This window comes from Miscanthus floridulus, chromosome 15, assembly GCF_019320115.1.
Source record: "Miscanthus floridulus cultivar M001 chromosome 15, ASM1932011v1, whole genome shotgun sequence".
Classification (NCBI taxonomy): domain Eukaryota; kingdom Viridiplantae; phylum Streptophyta; class Magnoliopsida; order Poales; family Poaceae; genus Miscanthus; species Miscanthus floridulus.
This window is the reverse complement of record NC_089594.1, coordinates 34,090,757-34,113,037: the sequence shown is the minus strand read 5'-3', so window position 1 is coordinate 34,113,037 and position 22,281 is coordinate 34,090,757. Positions and strand designations below refer to the sequence as shown.

The following is a 22,281-nucleotide window of genomic DNA, read 5'->3' as shown; positions in this document are numbered from 1 at the left end:
CAGCCGGGTTCTTTTGCAAATTAGCCCCTCGGTTTTTAGTAAATCAACCCGCGGTCCAGTTTAGTTCAAGAGTTACTTTTTAGTCCTATTTTTATTCGTTTTAGACCCTGTAGTTTTAGGAAATAGTGTGCGCAGTCCATAATCCATTTAAATTCAGTTTTTTATTGTTTTAATTCAAAAATAAGGTCGGTTTATTTATAGAAATGCCATTGGAACCTTATTTCATGCATAACTTTTATGTTTTAAGTCTGATTTAAGTGATTCTTTTGCTCACGTGTTCGTAGCAGTACATAGAATAGATTTATAAGCTTTTCAATCTATGTTTTTACTATTTGGTGTACTGTTCTAATAGAAGTCTATTTGTATGCATGTAATGATTGGATTGGATGCTTGATTGGTGAATTGGAATACGTTTAGAGGGTGATCAATTCGAGGTGACCTGAGGATCAGCAAGAAGATCACCAGTACCAAGAAAACTTTGAGGAAGGCAAGTGTAGCAAAGGCCCCTTGTACCTATGAACTTTACTATTCATATTCGTGCATGTGTCTAAATTTGAATTACCTTTAAGGACTTTACCTAGATTATTACTTGTACCACATATCCTTGTTACCTATGGTTTGGGATGCATTTTGGATAGATGCTGCAGCGCTCAACATAAATAATTGTTAAACATGATTAAAGGTATTATGCAATATGTTAAAATGGAGCTTTTTAGCAACAATTAGGGGGCTCGATTACGGGGTTGAGTGCTCTAGTGCCTCTCCATAAGGACTTAATCCTAAAGCGGCCACCTAGAAGGTTTCATACATCCCCGAGTATTATATGGCTATGACTTTAACCTTCTAACTAGATTGTACTAGCTCGTCTGTAGCTTTCTGTAAGGGCAAGAGGGGGCACTAGTTGGTATGTTTCTTTTCCTGCTAGGGTGTGTACCATGCCGCAACCACGCGTGCCACTCCTAGAGGAGGGCCACATATGGCTAGACGGCTGAAACCTTAGCAGCTACGACTTGTTAGTGCAACTAGCGAAGGATTACATAGTGAAACCCTACCACACTTCCTAGGTAGAGGAGTTGTGGGCTTTGCAAACCCCGGCATTGGGAATCATGGCTCGGTGGGTAAAGTTATACAATTTCTACAGAAATATTTGACCTATTATAACAGCCGTGCTCACGGATACGAGCGATCTAGATCCTTTATGATTAGTGGTTACTATGGATGGTTGGGAGATTGATATAATCTTGATTAATCACTAATACCACTTGGGATGGGTTTATTCACTAAAGTAGTGATTCAGGATGCTAAAACTTGAACAACTAAAATTGCTGAACCACAGTCAAACCGTGTCTAGCCTTTGAACCTCATAGATCCCTTTGATATACTTGCTAAGAATGGTGAGCTTACACTTGCTTTACATTCAATGAAAATCCCAGATGGGTAACAGATAACGTGTATGAAGAGTTTTCGGAGGATGTCTAGGACTACTATGATGATGTTCACCAGTTGGAGTCCCTATGGCAGTTTGGGTTTAGTTTTCTGCTGTGTGTAATAATGTTGCCAATGAGCAAGACTATGTATCAACAATATGATGAGATATGCGATGTAATAAAGTACTTTACTTTGATATTATTATAATTTGATGGTATATGTGTGTTTGGACATCCTGGGTGCACATATATGAGTACTTGATTTTGCTATGCAAAATTGGGTGCGACATTACCCATGGGACAATCCATACTTAGATGTCCCTTTCCTCAGCAAGTGTAGCAAATGCGGCGCTTGATCTTGTAAGACATCTTCTTATCTTGCTTCTTGTTTGCTACTTTGCCAATGGGCCTCTTTCTTGATGACACAAGGCCTTCACTTTTCTTGTTTGGACATGAGCCAATTTCATGTCCCTTCCCATTGCAACCATAACACTTCCTCTTGTTTCTTCTTGTCTTCTTCTTTGGAAGTGTGGCTTGGTCATCAACCTTGTTGGAACACATAGAGGCATTGTGTCCCATGTTGGAACACTTGAGGCACTTGACATGAGCCATCTTCTTCTTCTCTTGAATCTTGCTCATGCCTTTGTTTTCCTTCTTCAAGGAGCAATCTCTTACATGGTGACCCTCCTTCTTGCACCTGAAGCAAGTGATGAGAGTCTTCTTTGGTTGAAGTTGCACCTTGGTGGCCTTAGGAGCTTTGCTGTTCTGCCCAGGTGCGGCACTATCGCACTGGGATGTGGCACTACAGCATCCTAGAACCTCTACAACCTTGAGCTGAACTACTGTATTTTGGACAGATTGCACTTCTTCAAATTTTCCCTTGACTTTGCCACTGTTAGACTTGTTCCCTTCTTGATGGGGCTTGATGCATGCTTCGGTTGATCCCTTCTCAAGCTTCTTCACCATGTCTTCACGGTTATCATGAGAAGGTTGAGCATTGCACTTTCCCTTTAATTGAATCAAGACCATTTTTAGCCTCTCAACTTCTTCCTTGAGCTCTTCATTTTCGTTTATAATGGAATCATCACAAATTTCTACAATCACATGTTCAACGAAAGGTTGGTTTGCTTGAGAGCAACAATTGTTAGCACATGATAAAATATATGGAACTTGTGTGCATGTGCACTTGTGAGTGTGAGGTTGGTATGATTTTACCATTGTTACCACAACCTCATGAGCAATTTCTAGCATGAGATGAGAATCCATAAGCTTCTCATGAGAGCACAAAAGCTCATCATGATCTCCTTGTAAGATCTCAGTCTTGCTAGTGAGCCTTTCCACATTGTCCTTGAGCACATAATTCTCATCTTCTAATTTGGCAACACAAGATAGAGAGTTAATAGTATGAGTTTGCTCAATTGATAAGTTCTCATATCCTTTCGACCAAACTAGCATAAGAGCACTTAAGCTTTTCATGCTTTTTGGTCAACTTCTCCAAGCATTTGATCTTCTTGATTAGAAACTCTTCTTGCTTGTGAAGTGTTTCTTCTTGCTCTTGAATTTTCTCTATGAGCTTGAGCACCATCAACTTGTCTTTCTTGCTTAGACGTGCCAAGTATTGATTGAACTCATCATCATCACTTTCATCTTCACTCTCACTCTCACTTGCCGCATTCTTCTCTTTCTTTGCCATGAGATCCAAATGAGAAGTGGCATAGCTGAGTTGAGCTTCTTGGTGAGGTGGATTCATCATTTGGCCTCCATCGATCACAATCTTCTTCTTCCTTCAAAATGTTAGTCTCACAAGAACAAGAGTAAGTAGAAGTACCACATGTAAAAACATTATTCTCACCAACTATTTCATTGCCTTTTGTTAGGTCATATGTTGGCAAGGAAGTGGATGTGGCATGATCACTTAGGCCTTTTGGGAGAATCACTTGAGGCTCTTCATTTATCGGTGAAGTTGAGCACTCCTCAAGTGGTTCCTCCAATGAGAGTAGTCTTCTCATCATATTTGGACTTGTCATATTTTTTTGAGTGTGGTCCAAATGATATGAGCATCATCAAGTGGTTCATCATCTCCAAATATGATGGCATCAAAAACATCTTCACTCAAAGCACTAAATAAGATATTAGTAGCTTGAGCATTGTGTTGTAAGCATTTCACTTCCTCTTTAGATAAGATGGCCAAATCATCACTAGGAGGTGAAATGCTTATATCTACAATCTGCTCAATATGAGGACCCATGGCCCTAAAAACATCAAGCACACTAGCAGACCAAGATGCATAATTTGAGCCATCTAAAATTAGGAAGTTCTAGAGATACCTCCTTACTTGTCGACATCAGTCTCTCAAGGTGGTTAAGTCCTCAATTGAGAGCCTAGCTCTGATACTAATTGACAAGACACAAGATTTATCCCATGGTTCAGCTCGCCACCAAGGCTTGCCTATGTCCATGTTGTTGAGGAAGCCACTAAGGCTTAGGCTTTGCAATCCCTTATCCTCGTTCTCAAATCAAGAGAGTGAACTCTTGAGATGAGGGGTTTCCACATGGGGTGATTAATAAACTGTCCCACTGCCTCACCACAAGCATGAGAGCACATCGAGTGACGCCTAGCTGCCTAGGAGGCTTCACCTCCAAGAGTAACAAATGCGCAACGAAGATTGACGAAGCCTGACAAGTACTCAAGGATTGGCTTGCTCTTAATTGCTCTCTAACACTTAATCAATCACTAATCACTCAGTCTCACAAAGAGAGGGGTTAGAGAGAGCTCACAAATGGCTTGGGAAGGGTTTGGAATGGTTGGAGCATCAGCAGCAACAACAGGAGGCGTGGGATGGGTATTTATAGCCACCCCACACAAGCTAGCCGTTGTAGTTCAAAAACTAGCCATTATGACCAGTACAAGTACGGCACTGCCGCGAAAACTCACGGCACTGCCGTGGCGCAGCACTGCTGCAAAAATTCACGGCACTGCTGTAGCTCCCAGAAACAGCATAGGTCACCTCACAGAAAATGCCATAACTTTTTACTCTGAACTCCTTTTTTAGTAATCTTGGACTTTCTGGAAAGCTTGTTTCGAGGGCTATCCAACCCAGCCAAGAGCAAGCCCCAAGATCAACAAGTGCAAGTGTTGTGCTAATGTGTTTCTCTCATATTAGCACTTGGGTTCGGTTAGTTTGAGCACTTGAGACTTGTCTATGATTCGTATTGCATCCCCCTTGATAGTATGGCATACCTATACTCAAGATCAAGAGAATATAAGCATTTTAACCACTTGAGTCTTCAATGTCTTCATATGCCATTTCTTTTCAATATCACTTTATAAGGGGTTGCAATCATCTTTATCTCATCTATTCGAGCAAACACACCTTGAGCATGTGACTTGAACCATTTCTTTACATATGAGTTCAACTCAATGGCTTCAAGTCTCTTTCACTAATGATTTGATCCTCAACACAATATGACTCCTCATAGCTTGATTGGTTACTCAACTCAATGCAAGTACTCTCTTCTTCACCTTAGCCATGGTACATTGGTCGTCAAGCCATCGCTTGCCCTTCAACTTCGCTTAGTCCCTCGAAGCCCTTTCCTTGCTATCTTAACCTTATCAAGGAATACTCAAGTCACATCATATTAAGCATCCATTGAAAAGCCATTTCTTCAATAGTGTGATCCTTGCTTGAATATCTTCTAGATATGAATGTTGAGATCAATCAAGCTTTAGTTTGATTCACATAAAGACATATATGAATCAACATCAATATGGTCAAGCCAATTCATGATTCCTTATATCCTTTTCATCTTGGCTTAACACTCCTAATACTCACTTCAATATCTATCTTCATGCTTCTAGCTTGATCAAAGCAATGCAAAGTGATTTTCCAAATCTTTATCCATACAAGCAAACCAACATAGAGACTGACTTATATCCCATATGAGTGTGTCCTTGTCTTTAAATTTGCTGTATTTCTTACTTATGCATTCTTGACTCATCTCACCTTATCAAGCTAATCACTATCAAACTTTCTTGTCATCAAGCACCATTATAGACCAACCAACTCATATTCCTTTTAACATTGCCAAATTTTCCTTTCTCTCTTAGATATTCTCACATAGAAGCCATTTCACACTGCATTTGCATGTTGTCTTTCTCTTGACTATATGTTTCTGTGCTCCTCCACCAACAATAACAATTTGGCCTTGTGTGGAAATCATCAATTCTTGTTGACCATATACACTTCTCTTCCAATAATCCACAAGTGTACAATAAACTCAATTTCGTTAACACTTAGCAAACTTGTTAGACCTTTAATGGTGTTGTCATTCAATTCACCAAAACCCACTAAAGGGCTAGATGCACTTACACTAGGTCTAGAGGAAGGCAAGCTTCGCTTGGATTCTAGATCTTGTTAAGAGCATGGCTTGGTATAGCCTTTGTACCCCCTCTCTTTTGTATCTCTCATTACTTTTATATGTTTGCTACAATTGCTATGACATTGTTCTTAATATTATTCATGTTCCTAGTTATCATGTTCATCATCTACTTTGATTATATGCTTTGTATAGTTAGATTATCATCATATTCAAGCATAAGTTCATATAGCACTTGCTCTAAGGTACTAGGGGTGAGTGGTCGATATTGTGTAAGCGTGGTGCTTATACGTTGTTTACCTATGGATGCACCCTATATTCTAGGCCATGAAGTAGACAGCGGATGTGACACTCTTGTTGAGTCTTTTGTAGTCCATTGCCTGAATATAGGACAAGTAGGATCTAGTTATGAAGGAAGACAAGCTATGTTCTTAATCTTCCTTAGTATTATCCCTTATGTGCAGATATGAAGTTGATCTTAGCCATGACTACTAGGTGTAATTGCACTAATTAACGTATGCTTTGACTTGTAATTAAGAATGACTTAGGAATTATTACTCTAATATTCTACTTAGCAATGCTAATGACATAGAAAGAAGTACTCTAAGTAATCATTTATCATTACTTACTATTCATATATATTTATCTCTTGACTTACCCCTGTTGTGAGTAGAATATTGGTTATGATTTATTTCTCCATTATATGTATAAGTTATCAATATATTCCAATTGTCTGTCCTTCTCAGTGATAAAAATATAAATAACGATACCTGGAATACTCCCGGGTGAAGTGCTATAATGGTATAATTATCTATGCGCTTGCAGATCCTTTTCCTTATATATATATATATATATATATATATATATATATATATATATATATATATATATTCTTTCTAGTCACATAAAATACTAAAGTACTTCTTAGTGTCATTCTAGAAGTGGCATTAGGTAGTACCATCAAGCATTTCTGGCATCATAGCTAGGGATCCAAATCGGAATATACAAACATATTATGGCCGCATAGAAGATATATGGGAACTAGACTACGCACCTAATTTTAAAGTCCCTTTGTTCCGGTGCCAATAGGTGAAGCTGACCATAGGAGGGGTAACAGTCGAACAAAGAGTATGGAATGACAATAGTGGACCTCAACAATATTGGGTACAAAGACGAACCATTCAGTCCTTGCTACCGATGTGAGTCAGATGTTCTATGTGAAAGACATGTCTACAAAATCAAAGAGAGGAAAAAACGAAGACATCAACTCAATGATCAATGAGCCAAAGCGCCACATAGTTCTTTCTGGGAAAATAAATATAGTGGGAATTGAAGACAAGTCAGACATGTCATAAGATTATGAAAGAAATGTCCGAATTCCACCCTTCATAGTGAAGAAAGATACAAGCATCATGTTAAATGATGAAGACACTCTATGGTTACGACAAGATCATAACCAAGGGTCATACGCCAAGAAAAAATTCACTATGGTGCCCGCATGATACCAAGTTTGTTCAGCTCATCAAGATATACAATCCTTATATAGGCCATTTTTTCATTTGAGAAAGTTTGAACAAAATGTAGTTCAAATTTCACAAGTGTGTGACATAGTTTTAGAAAGTCTATATGAGAATCAAGAATTTATGGCTAGTGTTTGATAAAACTTTCTCAAATGAGAAAATGAGCTATGTAATAATTGTAGATCTTGCTGAGATGATCAAACTTGGTATTGAGAGATTTTTCATCTGAGGTCATTTAGTGTCTCATTTGAGCAAGTTTGACCAAGTCAAATTTGGTCAAATGAAAAAACAACACTTTGACTCTAGTATTCTGAACTCTAAATGACTTCAAATTGAAAAGTTTTGAGTACCAAGTTTCTTAAAATCATCAAGATCTACAATTGTTGTTTTGGTCAACTTTCCATTTGAGATAGTTTGGATAGTTCAAATTTGTGATTTTTAAATTTCGACGCCTACAAACTAGTTTTCGGAACCCTAGATTGTCTCCAATTGAAAAGTTTTGAATACCAAGTTTGTTCAGCTCATCAAGATATACAATCCTTATATAGGCCATTTTTTCATTTGAGAAAGTTTGAATAAAATGTAGTTCAAATTTCACAAGTAGTGTGACATAGTTTTAGAAAAGTCTATATGAGAATCAAGAATTTGTGACTAGTGTTTGATAAAACTTTCTCAAATGTGAAAATGAGCTATGTAACAATTGTATATATTGCTGAGATGATCAAACTTAGTATTCAGAGATTTTTCATCTGAGGTCATTTAGTGTCTCATTTGAGCAAGTTTGACCAAGTCAAATTTGGTCAAATGAAAAAACAACACTTTGACTCTAGTATTCTGAACTCTAAATGACTTCAAATTGAAAAGTTTTGAGTACCAAGTTTCTTAAAATCATCAAGATCTACAATTATTGTTTTGGTCAACTTTCCATTTGAGATAGTTTGGATGGTTCAAATTTGTGATTTTTAAATTTCGACGCCTACAAACTAGTTTTCGGAACCCTAGATTGTCTCCAATTGAAAAGTTTTGAATACCAAGTTTGTTCAGCTCATCAAGATATACAATCCTTATATAGGCCATTCTTTCATTTGAGAAAGTTTGAACAAAATGTAGTTCAAATTTCACAAGTGTGTGACATAGTTTTAGAAAGTCTATATGAGAATCAAGAATTTGTGACTAGTGTTTGATAAAACTTTCTCAAATGGGAAAATGAACTATGTAACAATTGTAGATATTGCTGAGATGATCAAACTTGGTATTCAGAGATTTTTCATCTGAGGTCATTTAGTGTCTCATTTGAGCAGCTCATCAAGATCTACAATCCTTAATGAAAAAAAAACAACACTTTGGTGGGCTGTAAAAATTTTAGGCCTTCAGTCCCGGCCCAGGCCAGGAACCGGGACTAAAGGGTGGGCGGCATTGCACACCCAAAATACCTTTAGTCCCGGCTGGTAACACCAACCGGGACTAAAGATCCTTTAGTCCCGGCTGGTAAGCCGAGCCGGGACTAAAGGGTTGGACCTTTAGTCCCGGTTCGGCTTACAAGCCGGAACTAAAGGATCTTTAGTCCCGGTTGGTGTTACAAGCCGGGACTAAAGGGTCCCGGCCTATATCGACCGGTCATCTTCTACTTTTCGATCTACAACATCCTCGTTGTCTCTGCCGCGCCCGCGCCGCCACCGTCGATCGTCTTCCCCCGCCCGGCCTCAATCTCGTCGTCTCTGCCGCGCCCGCGCCGCCATCGTTGTCGAGCCTCGCCCGGCAGCCGTCGAGTCTCCGTCGTACGTCGTCCTCGCGCCGCTCTGCTCGGCCTCGTGGCCGACCAGCACGCCCAGCCGCCATGCATGGCTGGCTAGCCTGTTTTAGATAGTTTTTTAGATACTTTTTAGATAGTTTTTTAGATTGTTTTTAGGTAGTGTTTGATATATATGTTAGATTTAAATGTATTAAAATTTAATTAGTAGTTTATTATTCTTAGTTTTTAGATAGTTTTCGATATATGTTAATTAGATTTAAATGTATTAAAATTTAATTAGTACTTTATTTAGATGGTTTTTTTATTATAGTTTTTGATATATTTAGTAATTATTATTCTATCTCTCTCTCTATATGTGTTAGATTTAATTTTGATTTAGTAATTCTATCTATGTATATATGTTAGGTTTAATTAGATTTAGTAATTAATTCTATCTAGAGATTCTATATGTATACATATATATGTACTTAATTATTTCTATGTGTATATATATATGTACTTAATTATTTCCATGTGTTATTATATTTAATTGGATTTAGTAATTCTATATGTGTTATCACATGTACTTATGTTATGTACCATAGTAATTCTATCTATGTGTTATCTTGAAGATACAAATGGCTGCTCCGAATGATAACTTAAATGATGACATAATGGCGAATATTATCAACGCCGGCACCAATGTGGATGTAGATGACATGAGTCAGTACTTTGCTGATTATGAGGATATCCTGAATATGCCGGTGGTTGAAGATCAACAAATTGTCGTGCAAGAAAATACTGACGACGTATATTCGATTATCTATCATCTCTTATAGATGCATGCGTACGTATATTTGTTGTTAATTGTTGTGTTTCTACTCATGTAGCCGGTCTCTGGATCTACATCAACCACCGGAAAGAGTAGGAAAGTCCGAGGGCCAAAAAAGCCATTAGAGGGCCATTTCATAATATCAGAATTCGACACCGACACTGGCAAACCATTGGGACCACATGCTCAGACATATGTCAATCAATGTGGGTTCATTATAAGGGATAGGATCCCAGTTAGTGCTCGTGAATGGAAGCAAAAGATATCCGCTCCTAATGTTAGTTTTGTATCTGATCGTGACAAGAACCTAGCTTGGAGAGATATCACTCAGCATTTCACATTACAAGCAGATGATGCTTTGAAGGAGCTAGTGAGGGATTGGACAATGAAGAAGATGGCAACATTATTCCAGAGTTGGAAGAAGACATTGTATAAAAAGTTTATCTTGAAGAATGAAACGCCAAATTTCAATGCTAAGGCGTTTGTCAAGTTGGAGTCCCATTGGGATGACTTCGTACAATACAAGACATCTCAAGAGAGTGAGGAACGTGTGATGAGGAATCAGCAAAATGCCCAACAAAAGCAATACCATCATCGCATGGGATCAGGTGGTTATAGGAGTGCTATTCCCAAGTGGTAGAACCTAGAAGCAGAGATTACTGCCAAGGGAATCATACCTGAAACAATAGAGAAGAACTGGCCTCAACGCGCGAAGAATTGGTTCTACGCTCATGGGGGAAGCCTAGACCCAGACACTGGCAAGCTAATTTTCGGCCAAAAAATTGAGAGAGCAACATAGAGACTAGCTTATGCTAGGGAAGAAGCTGATAGTGGTGTTTTCAAGCCCAACAGAGAAAAGGATGAATTGACATATGCCCTAGAGAACCCCAAATACGGTGGTTGAACAAGAGGCTATGGGGCGGTTCCGTGGCTACAAGCATTCCCAGCAGACAGGGATACCTACAAAAGCCGCCAGAGAAAGAAGGATGAGGAGGCAGACCGAATCCGTGTATTGGAGCAATTTGTTAATGAGTCACGACAAGCATTGCTTGAATCACGTGAACGAGAAAAATCTCTTGAGGCAAGAATGCAGGAGGAGATCAAGAGGCAAGTGCAGCTAGTAATGAGTCAAATGCAATCGACGCCAGGAGTCACCATTAGCCCCGTTGGTTAGATGAAAAGCAGTTGTGCTTCCATGGAGCTGCCAGTTATTCAAGGTGATGCTGGGTTATGCTTCCCTATTGATGACATTACCGAGCCTCTAACAACATGTGAGCTGCACATTCTAGATGGTAATAATGCATCAATCATGGTGGCTGTCGGGGTTGTATCTCCAATAGACCGAACGAAGACACCAAGAATCCATGGGTTAGTTATTCAACCTGGATATACTAGCATCTCGGTCGATAGAGTGCTCAAAGGTTACAGCAATGTTCCTCTTGACATTGAAGGTGGTGATGGGGAGAAGACACTAGGAGAAGCAGAGAAGACATTTATTCAATGGCGCAAATGCTTCATCATCATTCCTGGGGCGCCACCGCTTCCCCTACCTCACCCTAGGTACGAATGATAGTGAATGAAATATTATTTTTCCATTAATTTTATATTGGCTTCAAAAATAATTGACCCACAACTTGTTTTTGGAGCAGGGTCTCCCCCCGGCCTAGCCCAATCATTCATTCCCCATCTCGTCACAGTGTCGCGGGGGGCGAGACGACTTCATCCCCATGGCGATCTCCAACTCCTACACCGGCCCCATTGCGTCCACAACGATCTCCAACTCCTACACCGGCCCCACCGCCTCCACAATGATCTCCAATGCCTCCACGCCGGACTCCAACACCGGCCTCATCGCCTCCACGCCAGTCTCCAACACCGCCCCCACCACCTCCACAGCGATGCACTACAAAGACGTCTAAGGTCCCGGCGGCAAAGAAGACCCAAAAAAGAGTTATTTCTTAAGAAATACTTCCGGAAAAGACTGATGAGCAAATAGCAGCTGAAGAAGGCAAAAAAGTGAAAGATTTTTTTATAGATATCCAAAAGCAGAGACAAGCGAAGCTTAAGGAGAAGTCGTACTTTTACATACCACGAGATTAGCTAAGGCAGAAGGTCGAAGCTCACAAGAAAAAGATGCTTGAAGTTCGTAAGCCACCGCCACTGTTAGACTATGACCGCTCCCTTGTGAAGTCACATGATGCACATAAGAAAAGGAAAAGAGCATCAAGGAAGGATGTCCCACAGCTCGGACAACAGAAGCAACCAATGAAAAATCTTGTTGTTGCTAATCAATATGGTTCCAACATAAAAGTCTATCGACCAGACAACTCTGGAGAAGTGTCGGTTCAAGACCTTAATGATTTTTTTGAACAAACTGGTTTAACCTTGGATCAAGTGACGGGCAAAGCTCCAATCCAGAACCTGGAAGTTGATACCTGGAAGACTTATAAATTTGGACAAAAGTCTATACAACCATGCGGCTTTGAATGAATTGGGTACACAAATGTACTTGCTCAACAAGTGGTACATGCAGGCGTGTGGCAGGGGTGAGTAGTGGATCTTTGTCAGATTTAAAGACCATCATTACTTCCATGGAGATGACATCTTACATATTAGTTTCGAAGAATTGCATCAACTATTCCACTTGGACGCTCTGGACAAATCAATCATTAGCTCCTTTTGTTTGTAAGTGATTCTTACTTTTATTTAATAAACTCACTTCCAATGCGTACGTGTATATAATTATCCTCACATGTAACTTATATTTATATATAGATTCCAGATGTCAGAGCTCCAAAGAATACAAGACACCAGTGTTGGCTTCATTGATCCTTATATCGTATTCAAAACCGATATTATTGTCAAGGACCACTGGGTATCTGAAGCACAGACGAATATCATAAAGTTCTTTGTGAAGCAGCACGACAAGACAACAATACTTTTCCCGTACAACTTTGAGTAAGTGTTAATAATAATGTAGTCTACATATTTTATGTAATATCAATACAACTTATATGCATGTATGTGTGTGTATAAACCAATGCAGGTTTCACTGGATACTTATTGTCATTGAGTTAAACTCAAGTCAGTTAGTAATCTTGGACTCATTGAGAAAAGAGCGAGCACTATACCAAGATATGATAGACATTATCCAGGGGTAATTTCGATCTTTCTCGCACAACTATTATTGAATAGACTTTGCCATAATTTATTAACGATCGTATATTATTGATCGCACAGGGTTTGGAAAGAGTTTATTCGGCAACACCGTAAGGATTGCAAGGCACCACTTAATGTAGTTGAAATACCAGTAAGTTGTACTATATATACTTTCCCACGTGTTTAATTACTATATCGTACTTCAATTTACGTGTGAGATGATGAGAATAATCTTCTTCTCGTACAGTGGTGTTTGCGACAGCAACCAGGTAATAACTTGTGTGGATACTACGTTTGTGAATTTATCACTGCATACATAAGAAGAACTCCTGAAGATGTCCTCAGAGTACGTATATATCAATTTTTTATTTATTTTTAAATGAATATATATATATATATGTATTAATACTTTTCCTTTTATTTCAAATGCAAGACTGAATGGTTGAAACGAAGGGTCATACAAAAAGACCATCTGAAAGCAGTTCAAGAGTCAATAGCAGGATATCTTCTAGAAAAAATGCTAAATCCCAACGGCGAGTTCTACTTTGATCTAACGAACTAACGATGTAAATTAAATATTTATTGATATCGTTATTTTCGAGAACAAGATTATGAAAGTGTTGTATATATACATATATATCTATAATATATATAGTTTCATACTTTATTCGAATATAATAATGCTCGAGATGAGAATTAGATGTAATTATATGCGTGCGTGTATTTATATTAGCAGCGTAGAATACATACATAAAAACATATTATATATTAAACAAATATGTGTAACTGAACTGAAAACAAATTAAACAAAAAAAAAAGAAAAAGAAAAGGAACCGGGGTTACCAACCGGGACTAAAGGGTGCGGCCAGGGTTGCTCGGCTGGAGGGCCTTTAGTCCCGGTTGGTAACACCAACTGGGACTAAAGGTCCCTCTTTAGTCCCGGCTCGATGACCCGGGACTGAAGGTTCCACCTTTAGTCCTGGGATCGTTGTCCCGGCACGGTAATTGGGACTAAAGACCGTTACCGCCCAGGACAACAAGTCCATTATGTAGTAGTGTAAATCATGTTGGCTGGCTATGGCAGGATGACACCATTTTGTGCTTGAAATCTTCAAGCTAAGCTCGTAATCTTCAAAGTGTACGGTGTACGCGTAACTTAGGTCACCGTTAGTGGCATTTCCTATTGCATTGGCCATGTGCCCATGTCTCAGAGAATTTAAACCCAGTGGTCCGTGCTTTGTTCAATGGAGTTACGACATGCCAAATTAGTACCTGTGGCCTGTGACTATGTGTAACCTATATCTATGCTTGTGTTTCATTGCTGGAGGTATATCGTTTTCTAGTATATGCAATATGTCGGCTCCGTTCGCTGGTCTGAAACTTGGCTGAAACCGGTTCCGGCTGAATTATTATGAGAGAAAAACACTGTTTCAGCTGAAAAAAAATCCGAACAAGCCGAATATAGGGTAAGGTGTGGGGGTATGGCCCTCGGTATCCACAAGACAAGACATGGGCCGCACCATCAGAGGTGGCCCTACCCACAAGATCAAGGTGTGCACGACGCTGCTCGACGTGCATCGCAAGATACTGTATAGTACCAAATAGGCTACTTTCCTTGTAACCCTACCCTACAGACTATATAAGGAGAGGTAGGGGTCCCCTAGCGGACAAGATACATACAACTACACGATCTATACATCTTAATGCAGTACATCAGAACACATGATGTAGGTATTATGTCATACTGACGGCCGAACCTGTCTAAATCTTGTGTCTTGGTGCTTGTATTACCATCTCGCTCCTGATCTCGCTCACCTCTACGACAAATCTACCATCGTGGGATACCCCTCGGTGGACTGCCGAGCATCTTTTGTCGACAGTTGGCGCGCCAGGTAGGGGTGTGCGCTTGATCCATGGCGAGCCAGATGGACCTCAAATCAACAGCGCGTTCTCGTCATCAATCTCGTGGAGATCCATGCCGGTCCACGACGACGATTCATCGCTGGCTACATCAGCCCCCGCGATTGCAGATCCGATCTCGGAACTGCCTCCGAGGTCACCTTCATCAACAACTCACCGCTCGCTTCCTCGCTACCTGAGGAGGCAGATCAACAACGATAATCTGATCGCATCCATCGATTAGATCTATTGGAGGCTGCTCGTGAAACTCCAGGGGTTACGGCTCTACCTTTCGGGTTCACCAACGTCGCCGCCACCTTCCAAGATGCCCTAAGGGGCAAATTCATCAACTAGGTTGAAGGCGTCCATCCTCTCGCCAACCAGATAGCGCCATACGTTGCCGACCAGACTTTCTATCCAAAGCTAAGTCATGCTTTAATATTCTTCTAAATATTCTCCAATCTCCGTATATCGCCATAATGTTTCTCCGAGCTGTTTTCTCCATGTTTGCTCTCCAAACGATTTTTCGAACCCCTGAACAGTCCTGTTGATGCTCGGACGCCTCTAGAGACGGCCCTGTCTCCGGCTCCTCCCTACACTACACTGAGCGTCTGCCCTCTGCGTTATGGGTGGTCGGCAGCGGCTCCTTAGCGACGCCTGTTCCTCCTACACGTGCACGGGCTCCGCGCTTCGCGTTATGGTTAATAGGCTAGCTAGGGCTAGAGACTCAGCTACACACTAACTGTTCGGGCGGTTTATATTAAATACATCTTCGCTCCAACTGATCGCCAAGCTACATACGCTATTTTTTCTCTGGAGTTCATATATTTTTACATCATGTACTACCCGTTCTACATGCTTGTATTGCAGGATCATCATCCAGGTTATCGGATCACCTAGTGCTCGGACTTCATCACCGATCAACTAGTCAGACCGCTAGGATCATCGACTTCGTCGCCGACCAGTTGATTGGACTGTTCGCCAGTCGTTTCTAGTCAATGCTCACTTCGTCGCCGACCAGTTGACCAGACTATTCATCGCTCGTGCTTCATCGCCAGCTATGTCGGGGACTCCTCGGTGCTCGGTTTCTTCGTGCTCGAGGACTAAGTGGGCACACTTCACCGCACGGACGTCGCCAGCTACGCCGGGGACTCCTTGGTGCGTGGACATCGCCAACTACGCTAGGGACTCCTCGATGCTCGGACATCGCCAGCTACGCCAGGGACTCCTCGGTGCTCGGACATCGCCAGTGACGCCGGGGACTCCTCGATCCTCGGTGCTCGGATATCGCCAGCTACGCCGGGGACTCCTCAGTGCTCGGACCTCGCTAGCTTCGCCGGGGACTCCTCGGTGCTTGGACATCGCCAGCTTTGCTGGGGACTCCTCGGTGCTCGGACATCGCCCACAACGCCGGGGACTCCTCGGTGCTCGGACATCGCCACCTACGCCGGGGACTCCTCGGTGCTCGGTCATCGCCAGCGACGCCGGGGACTCCTCGCTCCTCGGTGCTCGGTCATCGCCAGCGACGCTGGGGACTCTTCGGTGCTCGGACATCGCCGCCTACACCGGGAACTCCTCGGTGCTCGGACATCACCAGCTACACCGGGGACTCCTCGGCGCTTGGACATCATCCTTGGTGGTCGGATCTTGCTACGTCTCATCGGTGTGCTATCAAGCAGCTCCATGTTGTTCGGATCAGGTTGCTGATCTTGGACAACACGTCTGGAGTCTTGATACGCGCATGTCAAACGACGTCAGCAAGCTTTCAGACTTCTTTTTCTTTGACTCTGCTACAAGATTCATTCTTCATCTTCCAGCAGGCTCGGGGACTAAGTGGGCACACTTCACCTTGCGGTGAATGTGCTTGTTCTCATCTCGTGGCTACGTCTAGGGACTGACTGTCTGCTCGGTTGGTCTTCTACTTTCTGACCTTGGCACCACGTGACTACGTCACCTACTGTCAGGCTCGGGGACTAGCTATGGGGGTATGGCCCTCAGTATCCACAAGACAAGACATGGGCCGCACCATCAGAGGTGGCCCAACCCACAAGATCAAGGCGTGCACGGCGCTGCTCGACGTGCACCGCAAGATATTGTATAGTACCAAATAGACTATTTTTCTTATAACCCTACCCCTCCAGACTATATAAGGAGAGGTAGGGGTCCCCTAGCGGACAAGATACATACATCTACACGATCCATACATCTCAATGCAATACATCAGAACACATGATGTAAGTATTACGTCATACTGACGGCCGAACCTGTCTAAATCTTGTGTCTTGGTGCTTGTATTATCATCTCGCTCCTGATCTCGCTCACCTCTACGATAAATCTACCATCGTGGGATACCTCTCAGTGGACTGCCGAACATCTTTTGTCGACATAAGCCGAACGGGTCTGTCTACCATATTTTACCAGTGCTACTCCTATCATATGTTCATGCACCGCTTGCAAAGAGTCGCACAAATAGATGCAGTTTCTTCTGTGCTGAGTTTCTCTTCAGCCCGAAAAGGAGTGGCGCCAATAGAAGCAGTTTCTGCTGTACTGAGATTACCTTTTGAAAAAATAAGTTTCTCTTCAGCTGAGTGTCTCTCTTGTTGGTGGCGATACATTTGAACCAAGCTCCCATAGCAATGACAGTATTTTGGTTCAAGCATTTTCTCATATAATCTCACTAAAGAAGGAGCCATTTTCATTGTTACCGTACCGACTGTGAAAATTAGGTTTAGGTCATCTTGCCTAGGACTTGATCTTCTTGGTACCAATCCATAATGATCAAAGTCGAATCGCAAGCCTGAAGCAAATTCATTGAAACAACAGGTACCATATAGAATAGAAGGGGCCATAAACAGGAGCGTCTTGACCAATTCAAAAGATCATTTTGTGTAGTTGAAATAACAGAATTGGAAGTTGTTCGGTCAAGTATAAGAAATTAATATAAGAATGAATAAGCTTTCTCAATTTTCTTGGAATCTTTTATTTATCTTAATATTCATTCCATTTAGGCCATTTCAATGCTCACCACCTTTCCGGTGGCCTCGCATTTGGTAGGCGTATTGGCCTCGCATTTGGTATGCATTTGATTGGCGTATTAGACTAGAAAAAAAAGTCAAATTTATAAAGTTTGATCAACAATTAGTTAAATTATGTGCAAGTTTAGAGCATGAAATTTACATGAATAGATCTATGTTCATAGTGGCTTTAAGATGATATCGATTCTTTAGCAATTGACTACGTACTACAAGAAAAAGTGCGGATAAAAATATATTTATATGATATTTTCCGGTCAAATATGTCTATTGTTTCTGGACAGAGGGAGTATTAGCTGCTATTTAATTAGTTTGGTCCAACTAGTGAAATAGTTATTAGTTGGATATTCAGCTAACAATTAGCTAAACTAGACATATTTGAATCTAATGAGATAATTATTAGCAGCTAACTATTATCTCTGTGGATCCAAACAAGCCCTGAGAGCACAACATACTAACCTTGCATTTGAGTCCCTTCCACTCATTCGGGCGAGTTGAAGCGTCGGTCTTGATGTTTCGCCTTCCGATGCGTGGTTATGATTGGGAAACCCGCCCCGCTGGGAGTCGTGGGGGGCATGGCGTGGCGTGGCTGTAACTTCCACGGCCGTGGGAGTTCAACGGCCACCAGAGACTTTTTTGAGGCTATAAATTAAAATGGAAGAAAAGGAGGAGGTGATTAACTGCCGAGCTCTCGGACTCACCTTCCCTTTGCGATCTCTACTCAATCCTCTGCTCTGCCTCGACTAGATCAATGGACCGCGACAAGCAACCAATGGAGTCGTCACCTGAGTCGAGCAGTCGTCCTCCTCGTCATGCCCTGATCCGGTAAGCTCATCTTTCGTCCTTTGTCTCATTCGAGTTGCCCAGATGTCGTCTGCTATATAGGGCCCACCCCACGGCCGGTCTGCCACCGGCTGGTCGCCTTGCCTCGCATGAGCCTGCCACCTCTTCGCCACGCCATCCCTCCCCCGTTTCGTTCTACCGCGTCCAACGACTCTGATGATTGGGGCGACGGATAAGACCGGAGCACGGTGATCAGGGACCTCGACCGGAGCTACACCACTGTCTCAGAAATGCACGGGGAAGCGGAGTGGCTGCGGTCTTCCTTGAAGACTGTGGAGCTGGCGCTGGCCGTGGCTCACTGGGAGAGGGTTGCAGCGTAGGCATAGCTTGTCGGTAATTACTGCTACGATCGCAGTTTGAATCTGCATCGATCCCGTTGCATCCTGCCATTGACCTGTTTGTTGTTCTTTCCAGCCCTCCGAGAACAACTGGCTGCGGAGCACCGGAACGCGGGGCACCATCTTGTCGATGCGGTGACTTCCAGGCATGAGTGTCACGTTCTTGAGGACAGACAGCTCGTGCTGCAGGGTCTCATCCATCAGCGGAATGAAGACCTTGTAACCCTCCGTGGGGCGGCAGGCATTGCTTGCAACGTGGTGTCCCCTGCGGAGGAGCACGGTAATCCGACGGAGGTCGAGGAGCGCCTCTGCGCAATGCCTGCGCGTGTCACGGGCATGGTCCCGCATGGCATTCGGGTGGGGGCCACCAGAGCTCTGGCTGCCACCCAGCTCCGGTCTGGGGATGCGATGGACTTGCATCAAGCGGACCCAGGATTCCCGCCACAATCGTCCCAGACGACAATTGAGTCATTGGTAGCTAACTTCGGTGCCGCCGGTCACGCAATCCATGGTGCAATGGACGTGGAGCGGATCCTCCGTTCTGCTCTTGATGAAGAGTAGATATCGGGGGTGATTTCCTCCTCCCTGCAATTTGTATCCTGCTAGTTATCTTATTAGTTAGCAACTTGCTACACCTTCTGTTGCTTGGTACGATATTTTGTGAACTTGTGTGTGTCTAAACTATATCTTTGGTGGCCACCACTGTTATTATACTATGATTTTGTACTTATCTGTATGTGAGATCGCGAACTATATACCCACTAGGTTGTTGAATTCCTCTCGTTAATAGTGGAGCCAAACTGGGCCGGTTCTGATGCTTTGTGTGCCGTATGATCCTGGTGTCCATGCGGCGAGATTGTGGGACGAGTGTCCAACGACTTTGTTGTCCTCCTACTATACGGTGATGATCTGCTTACTCATGGGAGTATGAACCGGTCGTTGCTCTTCACTCAATTCGTACCTAGAAATTAGAATGAGTGTTTAGCTACCTTTGGCATAAATGTTGTCTTTGCTTTGCACATAACGTAATTCTCATGCAAGCTGAACTGGTGGTGTCCCGGTAGCTTGTTGATGAAGAACATGCATGGGGAAGGATCTATCAGCCTATACATAAACCCATAGAGAATGTTGTATAAACATTGTTGTGTTGAGTTACTGATCCTTAGTGTCATTCCACACTTAGTACTTCTAGGTTCCTTTTAGCACTTGTTTGCTTTCTTCCAATTGCGATCTCACTTCTTGTTTCCTGTTGCAGGTCTGGCTCCGGTCTCCGACTTCCGGGTGGGGGTTCGAAGAAGAAACCACGCACCGAGGAGCAAAGCAGTCCGGTAGGTGTCTCGTGAGCGCGAGGTGCCTGCCTAAGAAGAGGAAAGCACCGCACCAACATAGATCCAAGAGGTCTTCTTCTCCTAGGCATTTCGATGATGTCGACTAGGGGCCGGCTTGAGAGGGAGGAGGAACAGCCACTCAGGCATGGCAAGGGTCCGGCAAGGATGACTGATGATGAGGAATTCTCTTTTGATGAAGATGAAGTTGATGACTAGCGACGATGAGTACGAGGAGCAGGGGTTTCGTCCAATCTCCCTGGAAAGGCATGCCAAGGGGGACTACACCTCGGGCAAACACCAGGAAATTTTGAGACTGATTGCAGTGCTAAGCATTTCTAGATGGAGAATGACACCTTGTCCCACTACTTCCACTCCAAGACTCAGTTCAAGATTTTCTGGGGTGAGTTTGTCAAGAGGCCGATGCATGACAGTCAGTGGATTGACTGGGTATTCTGGATGGGTTTCCACTCATCAAGGACTTTCCTAAGGTTCCGAGGTATGGGCTTGCTGAAGGTTATGGAGTTCAAGCACAACTGCAATGAGTCTGCCATCCACGAGTTTTACGCCACTCTTGAGGTTGATATGGAGGATGAGACCTTTGCTTGGATGACTGGTAGGAAGAGCTTTGCCACTTCATTTCCGGAGTTTGCTTCTCTGATTGGTCTTGACTATGAGGAGATGATGACCAGGAGATCTATGAAGGGCATTCCACCGATGCAGGAGCATGAGACCTACATCTTCTATTCCACTGGGGAACATCAGCATGGGGCTAGCAAGGGCTTGAAGAGGTATCCTTCTCTGATCTTTGGCACGATGAGTCAAACTCTGATGCCTAAGGTGGGAAATTCCGACGTTGTTCGCTTTCCCTATTATGAGGTCATCTGGGCTATTCTGAATGGGGACAAGCTGAACATGGTTGAGTGGATGGTTGCTAGGATGATGGAGTGCAAGCTTGACAGGAGTGGTGCCATGGTCTATCAGCCTTATATCACGGCGTTGATTCGCAGCAAGACCAGCCTCATAGGGGTGGATGAAATCTTGCATAAGTCCTTCTGACCGTTCTACAACAAGAAGAACTTTCTGCAGCGGGAGGACTCACCTCCGGCCACCGTTCCACCGCCGCCGCCTATTGTGGTTGCAGCTGGAGAGGGTGCCAGTGTGTGGACGCCACCAGAGAACTACTTTGTCCCATACTTTGAGCGCCTCCATGATCGGCTCCAGGAAGCACTTGGTCTAGTCTGCCAGGGTTTAGATGCAAGGTTCGCCAAGCAGGAACAGTACCTTCAGGAGAGCTTCGTTGATCCGGTCACGGCCACCGTGACGGAGAATCTTGAAAAAGTTTGACTGACTAGATGGAAAGGATGGCCATAAAGGAACAGGTGGGTCAGCTCTGCTCTGACGTTGCAGCACAGGCTCAGGCTTATGGGCAGCTCAAGCAGTCATTTGACTCCGTGTACCACCACCTCTACCATTACTGCCCAAGGCCGTTCGGCGACTCTGTGATCGGTATGCTTGCTCCTATTTCCATAGTTACTCAAAGCTTTATTTCACTATATATGTATACAACTTCTATTAAAACTCATCTTTTGATTCATGTAGAACCAGCTCCACTACAAGCTCGTTCGGTGTTTCCAATGACTCAGGGAGCATTCACTCCACATCGTCGGGTGCCTACTCTTCAGGTATGTCCGTACTTCCTTTAGCTAGAACCACTGTAGCTAAGGCTTTTACTTATCCTAGGCCTCTACTAATTGCTTGCTCTAGGCTTCCATGCAGGTGGACAGCCAATGAAGAT

The 22,281-nt window shown here is 42.9% G+C and overlaps 1 protein-coding gene across 1 annotated transcript; it reads right to left on the bottom strand.

The window, feature by feature from the left end:
* Positions 1-1,754: 1,754 nt before the first annotated feature.
* LOC136507337 (zinc finger protein GIS2-like) lies at positions 1,755-2,393 on the bottom strand. Its single transcript, XM_066502098.1, has one exon. It carries the CDS (start codon positions 2,391-2,393, stop codon positions 1,755-1,757), a length of 639 nt encoding a protein of 212 aa, XP_066358195.1.
* Positions 2,394-22,281: the final 19,888 nt, after the last annotated feature.